Raw genomic sequence first — 18,014 nt, 5'->3', positions numbered from 1 at the left:
GATGAGGTCATGTAATAATGAAGCTACAGCAAAAGAACCTGATTTGACAAGTGCAATGATTTCTTAAAAACGATTTGAGCTGTAATTTCATTTGCTCTACTTTTCTGTGAATTTCTCTGTTAATCAAGTCATTTAAACCACGAGTAAAGACATTCCACTCTTCATAAAGCATATTAAGTAAACCAAAAATGTGAGTTATGCAACGTTTGACTGCTGGACTTCCACTTTTTATTAGATGTCTTTAACTACTACATGCTTGTGTGAAAACAAATAAAAACAAACAAACTCATTTTGTTCATATGGTATTATAACATATTGTAGAACTTTATTTTACAGTTCTGTTTCGTATGAAGATACTTATAACCCGAAAGTCATATCTGACCTTAACCACTGCCCATTTAGTTTCCCTATATAACACAGTGTTTTCTAAATATACTAAATATGCTGTGAGTACAGTACAAGGTCTATACTTTTGCTCATATTTAGGGAGAATATGGTTAAACTTAGAGACAGGATTGTGGTTAGGTTTAAACGTTGGTTATTAGGTTAAAGTCAACAGTCAAATTTGAGATGTAATTATATTTATAATTATCAGAACTTTATCAGAGTTTTTTTAATAAAATACTAATGATCAGAATGTAATAGAAATTATTCATGGATTCCAAAAGATTTTGAAAAATATATTAATCTAAAGGTAATCAACAAAATGTCATTTTGTTAAAATCCGGATGTCGAGAGCATGCATACAGTATTACACGTTCAGTCAGCAGTCATAGGCAAGACGGTAATAGCCAAAAAAAAAAACAATGATAAACTATAGCCTAGGGACAGTGCCTCCTTCTAAAATCGCAAGTAGGTTTTTTTTTAATTACTTGCAAAATGAGTAAAAAAAATTAAGGAGAAGAACAATACAATAGCAAAAAAATACACACATACAAAAAACATATGTACTGATTGTGTTCTAATACTGTATATAACATCCGCCATGCTGTTATTAGCTTTGTTTCTGTCTAAAGATTTGACTCATTCTTCTTATCTGTTTATTCATGTTAAGAAAAGTTTTATTTTTATTATTTTTAAGTTATTTTATTTATAAGTACATTACTTCAAATTATTCATTAAAATGGTTAAACTTTGTAGTTAAAGATGCGTAATATAACATCTGTCCTATAAACAACATTTATTTAGCATCATCTCTTTTTTACAGAGATGTAATGGAGGTAAACAAAGAATAAGAACAAATTGTACCTAAATTGGATTTAGATAGATAGATAGATAGATAGATAGATAGATAGATAGATAGATAGATAGATAGATAGATAGATAGATAGATAGATAGATAGATAGATAGATAGATAGATAGATAGATAGATAGATAGATAGATGGATGGACGGACGGACGGACGGACAGACGGACGGACGGGTGGATGGACAGATAGATAGACAGACAGATGGACAGACGGATGGATGAATGGACGGATAGATAAATAGATAGATAGATAGATAGATAGATAGATAGATAGATAGATAGATAGATAGATAGATAGATAGACGGACGGACGGACGGACAGACAGACAGACAGACGGACGGATGGATGAATGGACAGATAGATAGATAGATAGATAGATATAGATAGATAGATAGACAGACAGACAGACAGACAGACAGACGAACGGACGGATGGACAGATAGACAGACAGACGGATGGATGGATGAATGGACGGATAGATAGATAGATAGATAGATAGATAGATAGATAGATAGATAGATAGATAGATAGATAGATAGATAGATAGATAGATAGATGGACGAACAGAAAGAAAGAAAGAAAGAAAGAAAGAAAGAAAGACCAGGTTGGACCAGGCTACATGTATAGAGTGGATTATAGCTTATCGTTGCCCTCTAGTGGAGAAACTGCAGCAGTTTATCAAAAACGTAAAAAAAAAACTTAAAAAAAGCTCAAACTGATATAAACAAACATTACACCATGTTATAAATGTAAATACATTTATTCCATCAACAACTGTATAAATGTTTAAAATGGTACACATGATTGTTCTCAAAAACGATACAAACAATGATGTTATGTAGAATATATATAGTATATATTATGTCGGTTATTTTTCATAAGAAAAAAGCATCCTTCTGCTGGTCTAATTCAATTTAAGACAACGATAAAAGAGCTTAAATAATTCATAAATCAAGGCATGTTAAATGGAAGAGCGTGCAACCGTAGTTCACACATTGTGAGTATGATGTAAACATTGTTAGGTAACCTTCTATTAGTTTGGGGCTTTTTGTCCCATTTCCCTCCAGCTCTTCCACAGCAGCAAGCCTTCACTTTTACCCTTGGTGACCAGAAATCGAGGTAGTTTATAACCGTTAAACTGGCCCACTCCGGCATCTTTGCCCATCGCAATCAGCATAGTCACATTACCTGATTGGAAACAAGATATTGGTCAATTACAGTAGATTGTTTTTTTAAAAACTTGTTTGAATGTACATTAATATGCTATTAACCACTAACATTCAAGTGGAGTTACAATGGGCTTTAATTCATAATTCTATAGGAAATGGGAAGAAGAAAGCCAAGTTAAAGGGGCCCTATTATGCCCCTTTTTAATAGGTGTAAAATAAGTCTCTGGTGTCCCTAGACTGTGTATGTGAAGTTTAACTCAAAATCTCACACAAATGTTTTATAATCCCCCTTTTAGACTTTGATCCAAACTAGAGATCTGCGCGGGACTAAATTTTGAATCCTGCACCCGCCAGGTTTTAGCCCGAACCCGACCGCTCCCGCTTATATTAAGTACTTGTTGTCCCGCTGCCCGACCCGCCCCATTTTCTACCCGCTGCGCCCAATCCCGCAAAAGAGCAGGGGGAGAACAAAACCGAAAATCACCCAGCTATACAGTCCAGACAGCCTATAACAAGCTGTCTGTATAAACACACACACACACAGCACCAAGCACACACACACACACACAGACAGACAAAGCTCTCTCTCTCATTCGCTCGCGCGCGCCCACTAACACACACACATAAGCACCAAGCACACATACGCACACACCTCTCATTCGCGTGTGCACATACATACAAACAAACAAACACACACACACACACACACACACACACACACACACACACACACACACACACACACACACACACACACACACACACACAGCAACAAACAAGCTAAACACAGCATCGCGCTATTTCATTTACACACATACATACACGTGCTCGCTTGGGAGTCGGGAGCGATATTGCTAGACAGCCTGCTCCGGTCCCAAATTACACCCATTACCGACCGCTCCCGCGATTTATTCGGAAATTTATACCCGCGCCGCAGAAATCTGGTCGGGTCCCATGCAGACCTCTAATCCAAACTGTGCTGTTTTGGATACTGTCGCTTTAAATTTAAATGAAATGCATATGTCAAAAGAAGGCGGAGCTATAAAAGCTATATATAATCTTCGACAGGTACAGTCTGAAAACTCTAATAGCGGACAACTGCTTCTTACTTAATGAGGGAAAGATCATCACTGGTGGGCAGGACTCATGGCCCTTAAAGGCTTGTATTTGCACCAGCTCTACGCATTGGGTTAATATAGGTCCAGTCTCCATATTCAGTCCATTACTTCCACTGTATCTGTTCACCCTATTGAATGGAACCAACCATATATCTATTCCAAAATGGTGGCACCCTAACACTAAAAGCTTTAGTAAAACATGCCTTTTACTTTAAAATGGTTACATTAATTGAGTTTGTTTCATATAGACCTTTTTCATGGCTGCTGCATGGAGGGCGCCAAAGCGACCAGCATCTTCCGGTAGAATGCTAAAAACTTCTGTTTACAGCGTGTACAACTGGTAATTTGCGCTCCGAGAATGGGTTTCAATAACGTTTTTAATGGATAACAGAGTGTTTTTGTGACACACAACTTAGAAATGTGTCTGTTCAAGCCGTTATAATCTGTCACATGTGGTTCAAGCGCGTCAGAAATACAAGAAAAACTTTCTCCTAGTTCACGTGTCTGCCGTCAGAAATACAGTGTGTGGGCTGTCCCGGCCTGTCAGCTGTTAGCTCAGCAGCTCTTTAACACACACACACACACACACACACACACACACACACACACACATGCACACACACACACAGAGAGAGAGCGCAAACCAGAGTACTGGCATGAAACTTAACAGGTATGAAAGTCGTGCAATTTACAAAAATGACCAATAAAAGTCTGTTATTGATACTCTGCTGGCTGATTTGCTGTTCATTCTAATCGCGAGTCGTTTGTGTTTTATTTCGTGTGTTGTTTTTACCACGGTTTGTGTTTTTCTGTCATTTCGAAATGACACTAGCCTATATTTTCACTTTGTAACAGTTATTAAATCAGTGTGTCAGTGGCACAGTACAGGCTATGTGTGTGTGTCGAACATTTTAGTGAGTTACATTTGTTTGGGCTGGTTATATTTTTGAAATAAAGAGAAAATGTTGACTTTAGTGATGACGAGGCTTCATTTAAACAGCAGAAGATGCCGTCTGACAACGAGGGGAAAATGCCTCACAGCAGCTGTTTTCCATCCTATTAGATCGCATTTCTTTAAATGATCAGGCCAGGAGATGGTGCTGATGGACAACAGTATTAGTTCAAAGAGGATAAAAGCAGGTAAAATAGATTAAAACTATCGTTTCAAAGCTGTCCAAATGTGACTGTTTACACGCATCAGCTGCCGACCGGAAGTTCTTCGCATTCTCCTTGCGCATACACGCAAAACATAATGGGTAATTTTGCGTTCCAAGAAAAAGGTCTATACTGTCATTAACTACGAAAGTAATTTACAAAATAATGTAAACTTTACTAACTGCTTCACTTCCACTTAAAGGCAAAACCCATTGCTTTATGGTTTGTACCTGTTTTGTATGAAGTCAAAGCCTTTCCTGACAGGCTGTTTATGATATTAGTGGCAGCAACTCCAGCATGAAGTCCAGCATGATATGCCATCTTGGGTTCACTGAGGTTGGCACAATCGCCCACAGCATACACATTGTCAAAACCTTCCACTTGCAAGTGCTTGTTCACCTTCAGAGCACCGTTCTCTGCCAGACATGAACCTGAAAGATGAAAACAAATCAAATATAAACATAGACCGTGTTAAAGAGGGTGAAGATCAAACAATTAAACGAGAATATATGAGGGCACGACTGCTGAAAGCCAACAAATATAGTGATATAATGTAATATATGAGCAATATCACACTCGTAGCAGTGTGCTACGGCTGTATATCAGCACTGGTGGGAGGCGTGTGTTGGCACGTTGCCAACGTTACCACCCCAACGTTATCACCAGTGCTGATATACAGCCATAGCACACTGCTACGAGTGTGATATTGCGTTTATACAACAGTTCGACGGCACAATCTTGTACATAAACAACAAAATCAAACACAGATAGTCTAAAACCCTTTTGTATTAGGAACTACTTTCATCCGCCATTCATTCACATCTGCAGCTGACGTCAGAACACTCAGGTCTTCTACTTCTATTCACCTCACTGTTCCCTCTGTCCGCCTTGTCACCATGGGGAGCAGATCATTCAGCCACTCTGCTCCTCAGCTTTGGAGTTCAGTTCCTCCTGATCTCCGTAATTTAGACTCTCTTTCACAATTTACTTTAAGTCCAGACTCAAAACACATCTGTTTAGAACAGCCTATTCTCTTTGACCCGACTGCATTTTTAAAGTTTGTATTGTGTTCTATTGTTTTTATTGTGTTTTTATTTGAATTGATTGTTTTAGATGTCCTGTACGGCAAAGAGCTTAGAATGACCAAGAGGCGACACTCAATAGAACGTTCCATTGCAACAGCAGCGCCCAGCAACAGCCCCGGATTCCGCCATTTTGGAGTGAAAGTGATCGGCCGTCCATTGGATTTCATTACTGTCGCGATGGCAAGCAGCTGATTTGTTTTTTATTTATTTATTTAAAAAGCATATTAAAGCTGAGATACAACCTGAAAGACGACAATACAAGACTTATTATCACAATCATCAGCACTTTTAACAGTTTATTTTACAGACTTACAATATGCTGTAGTTCTATTGGAGTTTTCATTTCAAAATGGCTGCCGCGCCCTCTAGTGGCTGTTTCCCAAATTACATGTGAGTGTCGCCTCTTGGTCATTCTAAGCTCTTTGTGTACGGCGATCTTGAGTGTCATGAAAGGCGCCTTTAAATAAAATGCATTATTATTATTATTATTAGGACAGCAGAAGCCGTTACTAATTCAACAACGTCACTTTAGAGCTAGTATTTGAATGATTCTCTATAGCGTAATGTGAAGCGGCGCTTCTGGTGTGTGACCCCCTTAAGGTGATGACAAAACAGCAAATTTTGCTCACATTTTAAGATTATAAGGCTGAACGTGGCATGAAATGCCATCCGACTACAGAGATTTCTCACCAGACTGCTGTTGTGTTTGTAATAAGGAAGGACAAGGCTTAATTCAGCTTCTTATTCACAGCTTTTTATTGACTATATCCGATCCTCCTTAAAAACCATGAGGCATCTGTTTTTAAGCTTTTTATTTTTGTTTTTATTTACACTGAGCAAGTGCTTATTATGCGGTTCTTGCGCTATCTTGTGTAAAATTGTAAATATTTTAAAATAGGCACTATTCTTGCAAATAAACTGCATAGTTGCAATCTTAACAACTACATTCTCGACTAAAAAAGCCTCAAAAGTACATTTTGTTGTCTAACTGCAGTTATATTTGTCTAACTGTAGTATCTGCTTGTTGCTGGCTGTATGTGGGCGGAGTAATACACAAAGGTTAAAGAGGCTGTACGGATGCTGATATTACTTAAATATATCACGACTATCAGCCAATCACATTCGTTGTATGTAGAACTGATGTATAAAAAGATATAACGTTTCACAAGTTCAGTCCAAATTCAGAAAAACAGATTTGAGGATGTTGTCTTGTATGTAACTGGAATCTTTTTTTCTGTAATCCTTTTGTCTTTTCTTTCTCTGTCCAGAACCTCAAGCTTCTTCCATGTTAACCTACCATTGTAGGATAGCACAGCATTATCGCTGATCGTTTCACCCATTACTGTTGTCACTCTATTTATATATGTATTTATTATTATTTTATTTATTTTTGTTTTTATTTATTTGTTTTTCTTCTTTTATTTAAACAAACATTTGGCAGCTTTTTTTAGTATTATTATTGTTTTTTATAATTAATTTTCCTTCTTTTTTGTTTTATTTATTTATTTATTTATTTATTTATTTTTACTATCCTTCTTTAGGAAATGTATTTAGGGTTTGTTGAAGTTGGTTTTTATATGTATAAAAAAAAATTCTCTGTATAAACAATGTAATTTGTTCTTGGCATAAAAATAAAGGGGAAAAATAGGTGGATGGAAACGTAGCTACTGAAACAGTCGAAGCGAATGTGTCAAAGCTTCGAAATGTGACACCTAGTGGTCATTTTATGTATTGCTATGGTACAGCTTCAGCAAAAAAACAGTTAAACAAATTGAGGTAATAAACCCCACGTTGTATAGTGAAGTGGTGAAAGTTCCTGACTAGCAAGCAGAGATGATGGGATAAAATCCAGGGAGACATTAAGACATTTTAAGACTTTAAGACCCAGCGGACATCCTAAACAGCAAAAAAGCACTTACTCATGCTGGACCTGTATGCTTCAGAGTTGATCTTACTCCCTGTACAGCAAATGACAAGATCTGTGGTGACCTGTTCATTCTTATTGGTCTTGACCACCATGCCGCTCCGACACACATTCAGTTCCAGCTCTTCAAGGTTTGACACTTTCTGCCCTGCATTCAGACACATGGGAAGAGAACTGTGACAAATATGCAAACATGATGTTCCAGATATGAACTGATGCATAGTGCATGTTTTTAAATGTATTGGAGAGTTCTTGCATAAACAATTTCAGGCCAATTAAAAATGGCCACTGAAAAATGGATACAGGATGTGTTAAAATAAAAAATGTTCACCCTTAAGCCTGGTTTATACTTCTGTGTCAAGTGACCGGCGTAACCAACGGCGCATGCAACGCGCGTGGCTGTGCATTTATACTTCTGCGCGCTGTCTCTGTTGGTCTGCATTAACACTTCTGAAACGCTAGTTGGCAGTGAGGTGTAAATGTTCCTCTGTGTCGAGTTTCTTTGCTGCAATTTTGCTTTTCCTGAACACTTCCTGGATGTACAAGTGGCTTAAACTCACTCATTTTGAGGCAGGAACCGGCGGACGTGCAGCAACTTTAACTATGAGGTAAACACAAAACAAAACTTTCCATCCGGAGCTCCTTCACGGGACTCCACACTTGTAAACAATCGCTACATTGGGTTCGTGCCATTCGCGCGGCTCTCGGTCCCGCCCCGACTCGTCAGCGCTACCAAGCCGACCAATCACAGAGCTTGCGCTACGCGTTGTTGCTACGTGTAGTTAAATTTTTTTGAGAGGTGCACGTCAGTGACGGCCACGGCGAAGGGCTATGCGACAGCGCCGTAGCATACGCCGGTGTTTGACACAGAAGTATAAATCAGCCTTTATCAGTATGTTATCTACAAGTAAACAAATCAATTGAGAGCTGCTAGGACATTGAATACTGAAGTTCTCTCAAATCATTTTTACTACAACCTTCTGTATTAGTGCTTATCCACATTCTGTTTCAGTATTTTCCACATTCATTCTTTGGTAAAGCATTTAAACCAACTATGAGGTAATCAAAATTCACAATGTTGGACTTTGATTTAAAATAAAGTAGTATTAAAAAAACAAACAAAAAAAAAACAAAGGCTCAATCACAATTCTACCCCTTACCCCTACCCCAGATTTTGTGCATTCCCGTGAAGGGGTAGGGGTGTCCCAATTCTCTTTAGCTTGAAGGCGTAGGACTAAGGGGAAGGGATAGATAGCCCTTCGAATGGAGATTTTTCAGGATCACACTGGAAACCAAGGGATAAGAAAATTTCCCAGAATACACCAGCCACAATGGCAGGATAGCTGCACCCGGAAGTCACTTGACACACACTGTCAGAAAGGACTATTGGCTGGGAATGTGCTTTTTTTAAGTGTCTGCTATAATGTTAATGTTGTTTTTGTGTGTTTACATGAATATGGCCATGGTGTAAATGCACAGTATAGTTGCTTTCTTATTGCCACATTAGATCGTTATGATAACATAATATATGCCTTCAGTGATTTCTTGAAGATAAATACCAAAAAAAATAGCACAACTGGAATAACTACAGATCGTCTGATCTCATATGAAGCAAGAGATCGCGATGACATATGATGACGAGTGCAGATGCTGTAGTGCTGTCCCATTTCATAGGGGTCAATTTTGAAAGCCCATCCCCTTCACACTTGGTTTTAAGGGCCAAGGAGTAAGGGTACAAAAATAGAATTGGGATTAAGCCAAAGGGCCCTATCATACATTCAGTGCAATAAGCCGCAAGATGTGTTTGGCACGATTTGTTGCTATTTTCAGACCAACGCAACTGTCATTTTCACATTTTGGACCACGTTGTTAAAAAGCAGATTCATTTATGCCACTTTGAGGACTCATGGGGGTGCTGGTCTTAAAAGGAGGTGTGTTAAGGTGCATTGTTGGCTTGTTGCTATTTTGAGGAACTGAAATAGACCACGCCATTACAATACCGTTTTCTCATCCATAAAAGTAAAGGAGTAAAGTCAAGAGTAAATGTAAAGTAAAGAGAAAGTAAAGAGGCCGAATAGGGGAGGCTCGTTCTTTATCCTCGTGCTGCAGATGACCTGTTTAACTGTTTTCTCGCTAGTGAAGCGTTCGGTTTTTCCACTTACAAAGTTTGCGGTGTAAATAGCAAATGCGCCATGGCGCAATGCAACTGACTCTTAAAGCGAATGAGAGATTTTACTCAGATTGGTTTAATGCATGTTATGCTCAAAACACACCCATTACTCATTAGAAGAATAAACACAACCCTATTAGACCACGCGCCAGGGCGAAGAGCATATTTTCCATTCATAAAATAGCAAAAGTGGATTCAGACGTGCCCTTAATGCTTTGCGCCATGTGCTTTAAACTTTAGGCTTAGATTGTTCAAATAGAGCCCAAAGGCATAAGACTGTGTACTTAAAGGGATAGTTTAATCAAAAAATTTAATTTGCTTACCCTTAGGTGTTTCAAACCTTAATGACTTACTTTTTTTCTGTTGAATTCGAAAAGTATATTTTAAAGAATGCTGGAAACCTGTGATCATTAACTTCAGTAGTAAAAAAAAATACTATAGAAGTAAATGGTTACAGGTTTTCAACATTCTTCAAAATATCTTCTTTTTGTGTTCAACAGAATTAAAGAGGTAAACACATGATGACAATTAAAATTTTGGGATGAACTATCACTTTAAGAAAAAGTGGAATGTGACATGAAGGGTGCCCAAGTTTTTGAAGTTCCAAAAAAGCAAATCCATCTATGATAAAAGTAAGAAAAATATCAATAAAGTTCCAAAAAAGCAAATCCATCTATGATAAAAGTAAGAAAAATATCAATAATTAAAAAAAAACTGTGCTGAACTTCACTATAGAAAATGCTGGGTTCCACACAAATCCCTCATGTTGTCCCAACACAAATTGTTTAAGTTTAATTAATAGTTTTTACATATTTAAGTACACTGTACATAAAAAAATTAAGTTGCCCCCCCCCCAAAAAAAATAAGAATTGTATTGTTTCTACACATTTTAAATAAGTAGTTTAAACAAGTAATTTTTTGGGTATAATATGCATAATTTTCATCACTTATATCTTAATTCTACCATCATTTACTCTCCGCTTATTTCAAACCTGTTTGAGTTTCTTTCTTCTCTTGAACACAAACGATGACATACTGCAAATGGAGGAAAAGCAGCCATTGACTTCCAACATATATATATATATATATATATATATATATATATATATATATATATATATATATATATATATATATATATATATATATATATATATATATATTTATTTTTATTATTTTTATTTTTTTTGCTCCTAATATGAAAATGAAAATGGCAGCTTTTTTTCCAACATTTTAAAGAATATCTTGTTTGGTGTTTAACAAAAGAAAGAAATTCATAAAAGTTCAGAACCACTTGATTGTAAGTAAATGTTGAAGAAATGTTAATTTTAGGGTGAACTATCCCCCTAATCTCCATTCATATTGCTTGATGTATTGTTGTTTCACAGATTGTTGTTCCTTCAGATGCAAAACAGATATGTGACGCCCGCATCAGGCAACAGAACTTAAGGCAGATGCTAAGCAACCCGACGTGTCAGATCATTACCTAGCAATAGCTCCACCCCCTTTTCCAGCAGCACCTGCTTGGCTTGTTCTTTGACACAAGGCAGGAGTTCAGGATCAGCCACCTCCTCCCGCGGGTGAATCAGAACCACCTGCAGTAGATAGAAAACAGTTACTATTATACAGGATAGACACATTTAAACAGGCATTTACATGTTATTTATTGGACTGTTATTTTCCCCTTGCATTCCCAAATATGAGCTTTTAAAAAAAATTCCATGCGAGACTTTTAACTTTAATCACATTACATAATCTTCGTATTAACTACATTTTTCATTTTTTAAAACTAGAGGAAAAAAATCACACAATGAAAGAAACCTCTTGCAACTTCTATGAAATTTGGAGTTGTCTTCTAGTTTGAACTAGGGATGCTCATTTCAGTTAATTTTGCCAACTGACAACTGCCTCTCGTTAACTGAATATTAACGGTTAACTGGTCAGATTAATATTAAATTATTATTTAATAAAAATAATTGACGTGTCTATTCAGTGTGATATACTGATTTATTGTAACATGCGAACAACAGCATACAGAACATATTAACAGCACATCTTCACACACCTGCATAGAAAAAAGATGAACTAAATAAAAAGAATAAAATAAATAGGTCTGAGCTAGATATTTTCACTTAAATGACAAATTTAGATCACAAAACAAAAACACTGACTGAATCCTTTTTAAGAACCGGCATATGCTATTTGTCTAATCATATGTTTTTTTTTCTTCCATCAAATAAAAATAGCAGGCTACCTCAAATCGATCGCTCCACAGAAAATAGGCCTATGCATTTAATTAATGATCCGCTCTAATTCTTATATCACAAGCCTCTGTCAACATTCCTAATATAGATCATTAAAGATTCATGCTGTGTTTACACCATGAAGGCTGAAAAACAGCGTTGATTAGTTTGGAGCAGTGTCTAAGTCCACTAGATCCTTTCAGAGGTGCAACCAACTCTGTGAGCTCATTAACTCCACCAAAAACTTAACCTGGATAATGAAAGCTTTCGGCGATGCTTCTGACTGAGCCAAGCCCAGTTTGATGAACTGTTGTCGGTGTAGGCAGGAGCATTTTTCCCCTGGACACCAACAACAGGCGCTACGTCATTATCACGCCCCCACAAGAGCAAGCTCCTGATTGGATAACACGGCGCGAATGTCCGCTGAAGTTCAGACTTTCTAACTAGATTGTTACGCCGCGTTAATTGCGAGAAACATGAGATACGAGCGTCAGTAGCGCAAAACGCTCAACTCTTGCCGCTTTATTCACACGAATCATGTCATTTGTGCCGCCTCATTCGCGTGTATCGTGCCGCAGGATATCTATTCGCAACTTTGCATTGACTTAACATGCAAATCACCAACCCTTAATGCCTCTTTCGCGTCTGGTCTCAACACAGCATCAAGATTATGTTTTGAGCACCTAATCTTACCTTAGAGCTTCTGTGCTTTTATTTTCTCTCTCACTTGCAGTTAATGTGTGGCGATTTTTTGAGTTTGACAAATCACACTGAACACACTTTTCCGTTCCAAAAACGCAAGATGTACCGCACTGCATTTTGTTGACAAAAAAAAGAAGCGTTGTGCTCTTTTTTTATGTCACTAGAAAACGACTGAATCAGCTGCGTAATGTGCGTGAGTGTTGCTGTTGATATTGTTATAATTGTAATATTTAATAACATTGTGATATTCAAGATTGGCATTTCAATCATTAATTTTTTATGTGCATCTCCAAAATGCGCTTAAAAATAAGTGGATGGAAACATAGCTAATGGCTCTTGGGATTATTCTTTCCAATGCAGATTTGCTGCAGCTGCAGTAATGCTTTGAGATGTACAAATGAATGCTGCATGATAAATCAAAGACTATTGTAAAGCCAGTTCTGTAAATCCCATATGTAAGTATGTACATTTAAGTTCGTTCCAATTCACTGAAAACTAGTTTGATCTTTGACAAGCAATGTGTCTGTCTTTCTCTGGCTCAGAAATAGCCTGGAAAGCAGATTTGAATTTAGCAGCTGATTATGTTACATACTAAAAATTGTAATCTTATCCTCCAGGAACCAGAACTGGTAGATCACACTGGTGTGATTGTCCTGTCAGAGGATTAAGATTACAATTTTCTCCCCCCTAATTTGTTTACAGCAATAACGCAGTTTGTGGTTACCTACTAAGCTGAAGTAGATCCACCTCCAGGGACTCTACTTTTTCTATCTTTCTCTCATGAAGCCCCAGACACACTGCACTTTTCAGCTCATAGACTTCCATTCATACTGCATACTGTACTGTAGTTCAAGCTCGGTGAACTCTGACCTCAGAAATGGCATCACGTTATTGCACGAGATCAATAGAAGATTAAAACATGATCTCTCTTTAAAGAAATGTAAAATATAAAGCAATCACTTGCTTTATCACTGTCTAATCATCTTGTTTTATCCTGCTTTTTCACAGCTTCTTACAAGAGAATTTCACAAGCTTTTTGTCTAGAGTGACCACTTTTTAAGTAAAAATGACATTTCAGAGAAAAGATCAACGCAGTACTACATTTTAAATACTTAATATAATAATAATAATAATAATAATAATAATAATAATAATAATAATAATAATATGAGATTAGGCGAGTTGAACATGACTAATGGAGTCATGAAGTCAAAAGTCCCTTTCACACAGTGATACCGGTAAATATCCGGAAAATTTCCGGAACGACTATACCAGTATATTCAAAAAAGCGGTGTTCACACAGGCGAGGACGTCACGTAATTTTTCCGGAAAAGAGCATTCACACATCCATCGCAAAATGCCCGGTAAATTCTGACATCATTTACCAGAAATGACCTCTAAACGGCTGCGCTTGTGTTTGTAAACATTTGACTACATTACAAACTCTTCGGATGGATCAGTATTGAGTACAACTCTAATGAAAACATAGAGAAACACTTTCGCATGTCGAGATGTTCATGATACGTGTGTGTGCTGGCGCTATGGGGGCTCACGGGCACACGCAAAGCTTGAAGGTAAACAAACAACGGATTATCATAAACATTTTATCGATGATTATTTACACAGTTGGCATTAAGAAGGAACATAGAAACATTATCTGACTAACATCTAGCAGCTAAAGGTGTCTGGAAAAATATTCAAAGGCTTTTATTCTCATAAACCGCGCGCACGTGAATGCGTCTGACTGTTCTGATTGGCAAAAGCAGGTGTCTCACGTCAGCACGTTCTAGACGTGGACGCGCTCTCTCCCGCAATCTTCCGTTTGCATTCACACAGCGCAGCATTCCAGCAAATTACCGGTAATGTTACAACTTCTCTTTCCAGAAAATAGCCAGAACGTATTTACCGGTATTTTCAAAAAGGGCCTGTTCACACATACAACCTTTCCGGAAAATTGCCAGTAATTTTCCGGAAAGGTCTGTATGTGTAAAAGGGGCTAAAGACTCTACAATACACAAGACCTGTCACTCGTATACTTTTGAACGGGGAAGAGTGTAACTGTCTCTATGGTGAATGAAGCTCTGCCTTCTAGTACAGAAGCCAATCAGCAATTGCTATATGGTGAATAAAGCCCGCCTTCTAGTAGAGAAGCCAATCAGCGATCGCTTTAGAATGACAATTCTCTGCGGAAATTGCTGGGACCAGGCTTGAGTTTCTGCAGATTTCATGTGATACGAACATTTAGAAGTGTAACTAAATTGACATTTGTTGTATAATTTTATTGGTTATTCGTAATATAAAATGTATTCGTAAGCTTGGCAAGTAGTTTTGGAGAATTTGATGTTTCCTCATTCAAACAGAATACCCAAGCATACTGCATGAGAGGTGTTTCAAAGATGACCGCAGAGTGAAATGACTTGCCTTAAAAGAACTTTGATAAAGTGATTGCAGAGTTCTACCTTCTTGTCGTGAAATTCTGTCTTGATCTCAGCTGCCATTTCAACACCAGTGGTTCCACCACCAACAACTACAATGGCGTTTGCTTCCTTGATCTGTAGCATGAAATGTAAATAGTATTATTAAATAAGAACGCATGACACAGCGGTTTTGAAGCAGCTCTAAATAAACTGCTCGGTAAGAAAACTCACCACATGGAAGAAGTCCTCATACTTCTGTATGGCTGATTTGTAGGTGTCCACAGAATTGTGTTTGCTTGGGAAGGATCCAGTTGTTCCAGTGCAGAGAATGAGGTGGGAATAACGAACTTCCTGTTGATTTATTTAAGCACTCATTCATTTTTGATGGATTTTAGCGCTCATGCTATCAAAACCATGTTGCAATATCACATACCTTTCCATTATCAAGCACAACTGTCTGCGTTTCTGTGTCTATCCGTATGACACGGCCTTGGAGGAAATTCAGCCCAAATGTCTCTTTGTATGGTATGAACGTCTTTCTAGCAAAACCTACAAAAACAAACAAAAAATGTGTTAAGTTTTATCAGGATGTTTGCTGTTCTGATTATGGTGATTACTGCATTACCAGTTTGCACTGAGGCACGCAGAGCTGCAACGTTGTGATGAAACGCATCCAGGACGTCAATAAGCATGAAGGGCACACCGTAATGTTTAAGGTGTTGAGCTGCTGCAATGCCGCCAAAACCACCACCGACAATCACCACATGAACACTCTCGTCAACTGACACCTGCCCACCCATAATGCTTCACTGCTGAGGAGAAACCAAGAGAGAGAAAAAAACAACGGTAATGACTATATTCAAAACTGTGTTTCATTCTACTAAATAACACACATACGTACAGTTAAAGTAAAAATGATTAGCCCTCCAGTGAATTTTTTTTCTTTTTTAAATACTTAACAAATAATGTTTAACAAAGACTTTTTTCACATTATTTATTACATTATTATTATATTTTTATATTCAGGAGAAAGTCTTATTTGTTTTATTTCGGCTAGAATAAAAGCAGATTTTTAAAACCATGTTAAGGTCAAAATTGTTATCCCCTTAAGCAATATTTATTTTTTGATTGTCTGCAGAACAAACCATTGTTATACAATAACTTGCCTAATTACCCTAACCTGCCTAGAGAACATAATTAACCTAGTTAATTAGAAATAAGTTTTTATTATTAACATTTTTCAAATCTTCTCTTGTCTGATTTTGGTGAGCCTGTGCGAATTGTTGCTTCAGTTTCCTCAGTTTCCTTTTCTGACAGGAGTGACACCCAGTGTGGTCTTCTGTTGTTGTAGCCCATCTGCATTAGGGTTCCATGTGATGTGTTCAGAGATGCTCTTCAGCGCACCTCAGTTGTAACGAGTGGTTATTTAGTTAACTGTTGCCTTTCTATCAGCTCAATCCAGTCTGGCCATTCCCCTCTGAGCTCTGGCATCAACTGAGCATTTGCGCCCACAGAACTGCCGTTCATGGGACATTTTCTCTTTTTCGGATCATTCTCTGTAAACCCTAGAGATGGTTGTGCGTGAAAATCCCAGTAGATCAGCAGTTTCTGAAATACTCAGACCAGCCTGTCTAGTACCAATAACCATGCCACGTTTAAAGTCACTTAAATTACCTTTCTTTCACATTCTGATACTCGGTTTGAACTGCAGAAGATCGTCTTGACCTTGTCTACATGCCTAAATACATTGAGTTGCTGCCATGTGATTGGTTGATTAGAAATTTGCGTTAACAAGCAGTTGGACAGGTGTACCTAATAAAGTGGCCGGTGAGTTTATATTTACATTCACAAAACTGTTCAGAAACATGTTATTTGGAAATAAGTTTTCATATTTTAAAAAGAAGTGCTCACCGATGTCTTATTTATTTAAAAGCAGTGAAATGTAAAAATTAAAAATAACCCTTAAGTACTTGTTTTATTGCCATTTAATTGCACTTTAAGCTGAATACTAGTTATAGCATAAAAGTATTATTTAAATTTAAATATAAATTTACATTAAACTTCCTTTTTGAACACCCTTGCTTGAAACTTCCAAGTTCAATACCATTAATCATAAATACTTATTGATAATTTTATTTTCAATTAAATTATTTTTATTCAGAATTTGTAACATTATCTGTGTCTTGAATGTGAATTCTGAACAATTTTCTGCATCTTAAAATACATGATCAGGATACAGTAAGACATGGAACGTTTCCTGTATTGTTTATTTTAATCCAATTATTTGAACACAACTGGTCAGCCAAAACGTTTACAACAGTTGCACATGCTATTATTCAGAACTCTCAAGAAAGGTTTCAGCATAAGCAAATGGCCTACATAATATATTCCTAAATGTATTCTCTACGTGGGCTACATACCAACATATAACGAAACTTAAAACACTTTTGAACACTTACCAATTTCTGTATGTAGGTTTCCGAATATGTACAGCTCTGTTTTCGTCTTCTCCACACGGATAGATCTTCAACTCTTCCTACTTCTGTCGCTGCATTGGTAAGGGACTTTGATTCCATCCAATGCAGAGCCAGAGAGTACTCCATTCCTGGGCCCTGAGCCAATGGCAGCGCGCGTAGAAGGCTTGTGGGCGGGCTCTATCTGCTATGTGTAATCATAGCCGACCGAGTGTGATATAATGAGACATTTTCTCTTCATTTACAGTGGTACGGGAGAGGGACAGGAGTTATCTGTAGTCAACGCTCGTAAAACAGTTAGCAGACC

At 37.4% G+C, this 18,014-nt stretch overlaps 1 protein-coding gene across 4 annotated transcripts; it reads right to left on the bottom strand.

The window, feature by feature from the left end:
• Positions 1 to 1,991: 1,991 nt before the first annotated feature.
• Positions 1,992 to 17,801, bottom strand: aifm2 (AIF family member 2, ferroptosis suppressor). Of its 4 annotated transcripts, none has more exons than XR_015505169.1 (9): positions 17,693 to 17,767; positions 15,859 to 16,042; positions 15,667 to 15,782; positions 15,465 to 15,584; positions 12,305 to 15,368; positions 11,358 to 12,260; positions 7,697 to 7,849; positions 4,923 to 5,123; positions 1,992 to 2,438 (listed from the first exon to the last, which is right to left on the bottom strand). XR_015505169.1 is itself a non-coding variant. In NM_001200010.1 (9 exon segments), coding segments are annotated over 8 exon segments (1,122 nt in total). In that variant the 5' UTR covers positions 16,034 to 16,045; positions 17,693 to 17,801; the 3' UTR covers positions 1,992 to 2,283.
• Positions 17,802 to 18,014: the final 213 nt, after the last annotated feature.

This window comes from Danio rerio, chromosome 13, assembly GCF_052040795.2.
Source record: "Danio rerio strain M-AB ecotype USA chromosome 13, GRCz13ab, whole genome shotgun sequence".
NCBI lineage: Eukaryota > Metazoa > Chordata > Actinopteri > Cypriniformes > Danionidae > Danio > Danio rerio.
Note: the sequence above shows the minus strand (reverse complement) of the source record. Positions and strands in the feature narration are given on the sequence as shown.